The following is a 3,910-nucleotide window of genomic DNA, read 5'->3' on the forward strand; positions in this document are numbered from 1 at the left end:
TTTTCTATACCAGTGCAGGCCCACATGCCTAGGGATGGTGCTCTCCACAGTGGGCTGGACTCTGGGCCCGCCTACAGCAACCACCAACTAAACCATCTCTCACAGACAGCTGAAGGCCCACCTGATGAGGACAATTTGTTAATTGAGGTCCTCTCTTCCAGGTGGTTCCAGATTGTGTCAAGTAAACAAGAAAAAAAAAATTAACAGGGACAACTTGTAAAAGATCTAGTCCTTACACTGTGTTTTCAATTGTTTAAACTTATTCCCACTCCATTAGAGTACACATTAACGCATTTTTTTTTTCAGCTCTGAAAAATTACTAACAAAAAACATGTATGAAAAATAAAGCTTGGGACTGGGGAGAAAGCTCGGTCAGCTGAGTGATTGCCTTGTGAGTATGAGGACCTGAGTTTGATCCCCAAAACCCATAGGAAAAGCCAGGTGTGGTGGCTCACATTTGTAATCCCCCTGCTGGGGAGGCAGTGGCATGCAGATCTTGGGGCTCACTGGGTAGCCTGCCTAGCCTATCTGTCAAGTTTCAGGCCAGTAAGAGACCCTGTCCCAAAAAGAAAGAAAGCTGGACAACAGCTGAAGGTATCCTCTAGCATCCACATGCATGCACATCTGTGTGCATACAGACCCCCCTGGCCCCCACACACACGCAAACATGCACACCAAATAAGTAAATAAATAAAGCTTGGATTATAATCTATGTAGATTAATCTTTTTAAAACTGTACTGGAGAGCGGGCGGAAGCAGGGGGCCGGTGGTTGCCAACGCCGGGGTCCGGAGGCATGGCGTGGGCGGGGCCGGGGGAGGTGTGCACCGAGCAGGCTAGGGCGACCCTTGCCCCGGCCCCATGAGCCAGGACCCGACAGAGATGTTATAATGGATCATCATGTTTCCACCATTAAACCTCGAAGAATCCAAAATCAGAATGTCATTCACCGCCTAGAACGCCGGCGTATCAGTTCAGGCAAGGCAGGAACCCACTGGCATCAGGTCCGAGTGTTCCACCAGAATGTCTTCCCTAACTTCACAGTCGTCAACGTTGAAAAGCCGCCTTGTTTCTTGCGTAAATTCTCACCTGACGGACGCTACTTTATTGCTTTTTCTTCTGACCAGACATCTCTTGAAATCTACGAGTACCAGGGCTGTCAGGCAGCAGAGGACCTCTTGCAAGGATATGAAGGGGAGATCTTATCCAACGGCAATGACCAGCGGTCAGTCAGCATCCGGGGCCGGCTCTTTGAGCGCTTTTTTGTCCTGTTGCACATTACCAACGTAGCGGCCAACGGCGAGCACTTGAACCGCGAGTGTAGCCTCTTCACTGATGACTGCCGCTGTGTCATCGTGGGTTCCGCTGCCTATCTCCCCGATGAGCCTCACCCTCCTTTCTATGAGGTCTATCGGAACAGTGAGTCAGTGACCCCCAACCCGCGATCCCCTCTAGAGGACTATTCCCTCCACATCATCGACCTTCACACTGGCCGTTTGTGTGACACACGCACGTTCAAGTGTGACAAAGTGGTCCTGTCACACAACCAGGGGCTGTACTTGTACAAAAACATCCTGGCCATATTGTCTGTGCAGCAGCAGACCATTCACGTCTTCCAGGTGACTCCGGAAGGGACGTTTATCGACGTGCGGACCATCGGCCGCTTCTGCTACGAGGATGACCTGCTCACCGTGTCAGCTGTTTTCCCCGAGGTGCAGCGGGACAGCCAGACGGGCATGGCCAATCCCTTCAGGGACCCCTTCATCAACTCCCTCAAGCACCGCTTGCTGGTTTACCTCTGGCGCAGGGCGGAACAGGATGGCAGCGCCATGGCCAAGAGGCGTTTCTTCCAGTACTTTGACCAGCTGCGGCAGCTGCGCATGTGGAAGATGCAGCTTCTGGATGAAAACCATCTCTTCATCAAGTACACCAGCGAGGATGTGGTGACGCTGCGGGTCACGGACCCGTCTCAGGCATCCTTCTTTGTGGTGTACAACATGGTGACAACGGAGGTGATCGCAGTGTTTGAGAATACGTCAGATGAGCTTCTGGAGCTCTTCGAGAACTTCTGTGACCTCTTCCGCAATGCTACCCTGCACAGTGAAGTCCAGTTTCCTTGTTCAGCTTCTAGCAACAATTTTGCCCGGCAGATCCAGCGCCGGTTCAAAGATACGATTATAAATGCCAAGTATGGAGGGCACACGGAGGCTGTGCGCCGGCTGCTAGGCCAGCTCCCCATCAGTGCCCAGTCTTACAGTGGGAGCCCCTACCTGGATTTGTCTCTCTTCAGCTACGATGACAAGTGGGTGTCGGTCATGGAGCGACCCAAGACTTGTGGAGATCACCCGATCAGGTTCTACGCCCGGGACTCTGGCTTGCTGAAGTTTGAGATCCAGGCAGGCTTGCTGGGCCGCCCCATCAACCACACGGTGCGTCGCCTCGTCGCCTTCACCTTCCACCCCTTTGAGCCGTTCGCCATTTCGGTGCAGAGGACTAACGCAGAGTACGTTGTCAACTTCCACGTGCGGCACCGCTGCACCTCGGCGCCTCACCACAGCCGCGCTGGCCAGGACTTCGCCCCTGCTTGACTCCATGGACTCCAGAGCAGAAGCCTCTGGTTGCCAGCTTTGGGGATTCCAGACTGGAACCTCCCCCCTACCTAAGACAGAGCCTTCGAGGAGTGGGATTGGTGTTCCTGTTACCCAGCTGATCGTTGTTTAAAGTTGTCTCGCTTTTCCCTGTGGGAACACCTAGCATTAAGTCCATTTTGTTTTGTTTACTTAGCATTTTATGGCTGTGAAAATAGAAGCATTACACCTTTCCTCCTGGCTGCGCCTCTTTGGCATTCAGGTCTGAAGCCTGCAGCAGGTAAATCATGTTTACTCCTGAGAATTATGTACTTCTTTCCATTTCTCCAACAAGCAGGGCTCTTTATAAGAGAGAATAAAGCCTTGGTATTTTCTTATGAAAAAAAAAAAAAAACTGTACTGGAAAACCACCGCTCTGCTGGTCATGGTCTCTTCTGTTCAGTGTTGAAAATGCTTCTCTTTTAGACTTGGATGAAGTCCCACCTCCTCGCTGCCATATTCCCTACGCCCAGCCGAGCGGGAGGCATCTCGCAATGTTCCTAAAACATCTCTGTCTCCTCTGGCAGAGAAGCAAGACATTCTCTTCTCTGAGTGTTCACTATTTAGACTTGTGATTATTTAAATTCTTCTTCCCCTGTGCGTGCCTTGTTTTCTCAAATAAAAGAAACTCCTCAAAGGCATGAGCTAGGTCTTACACCAACACCCACTACTCCACTACTACTAAGTTCCTCTTCTGCCCTCAGCCCCTCTGCGTCTTCTGTGTGCAGTGAATGGCAAACGTGTCACCTGCTTCCATGTCCACTGTGACTTCCTGCCACAAGGACTATTTTTGTTAGTTTTTTTTTTTTACACACAAACTCGTTTTCTTATCTAAATTTGCTGGAAATTGGAGGTAACATAAATAAACATATAAGACAACATCACTACCACTTATTAAATTCTAAGTCAGCCATTGTTGTCTTTGGGCTTGGAGCATAAGGTTGAGGAGACAGACCAGCAAGCGCTAGAGAAATTTCTCCTTAGCTAATGGCAGAGGTTTGGAACCAGTGTGGGGGAAAAGACTGCCTTTCCTTCCCACTGGAAGTCAATGTCAAGTTATCCACACCAGCCAGGCCACCTCCAGAACAGCATGGGTACCAGTCACCAGCTCAGGTGAGAAGAGCCAACAGAAAATGAGCAGCCGGACCCCAAGGAATCTGTCTGTACCCCAGGTTTCTTTGTCTCCGCCGCTCTGCTGCAAACTCCCCTTCACGCTCCCTTTCATTAGCCAATCACAACGTTTACCGCCTCTGTGCAAGCCCTCACTTTTCTGTAAAATAAGAGA

General features: G+C 50.6%; 1 protein-coding gene across 1 annotated transcript; it reads left to right on the forward strand.

Moving 5' to 3' along the window:
- The first annotated feature begins 751 nt into the window (after positions 1 to 751).
- LOC102903124 (DET1 homolog) lies at positions 752 to 2,976 on the forward strand. Its single transcript, XM_006985187.4, has one exon. It carries the CDS (start codon positions 889 to 891, stop codon positions 2,584 to 2,586), a length of 1,698 nt encoding a protein of 565 aa, XP_006985249.1. The 5' UTR covers positions 752 to 888; the 3' UTR covers positions 2,587 to 2,976.
- The last annotated feature ends 934 nt before the right edge of the window (positions 2,977 to 3,910 follow it).

Source organism: Peromyscus maniculatus, chromosome 19 (genome assembly GCF_049852395.1).
Source record: "Peromyscus maniculatus bairdii isolate BWxNUB_F1_BW_parent chromosome 19, HU_Pman_BW_mat_3.1, whole genome shotgun sequence".
In the NCBI taxonomy this organism is placed as follows: Eukaryota; Metazoa; Chordata; class Mammalia; order Rodentia; family Cricetidae; genus Peromyscus; species Peromyscus maniculatus.

Coding starts and splice junctions, on each gene's coding strand:
- LOC102903124 (XM_006985187.4), top strand. CDS start 889: ATGGATCATCATGTTTCCACCATTAAACCTCGAAGAATCCAAAATCAG.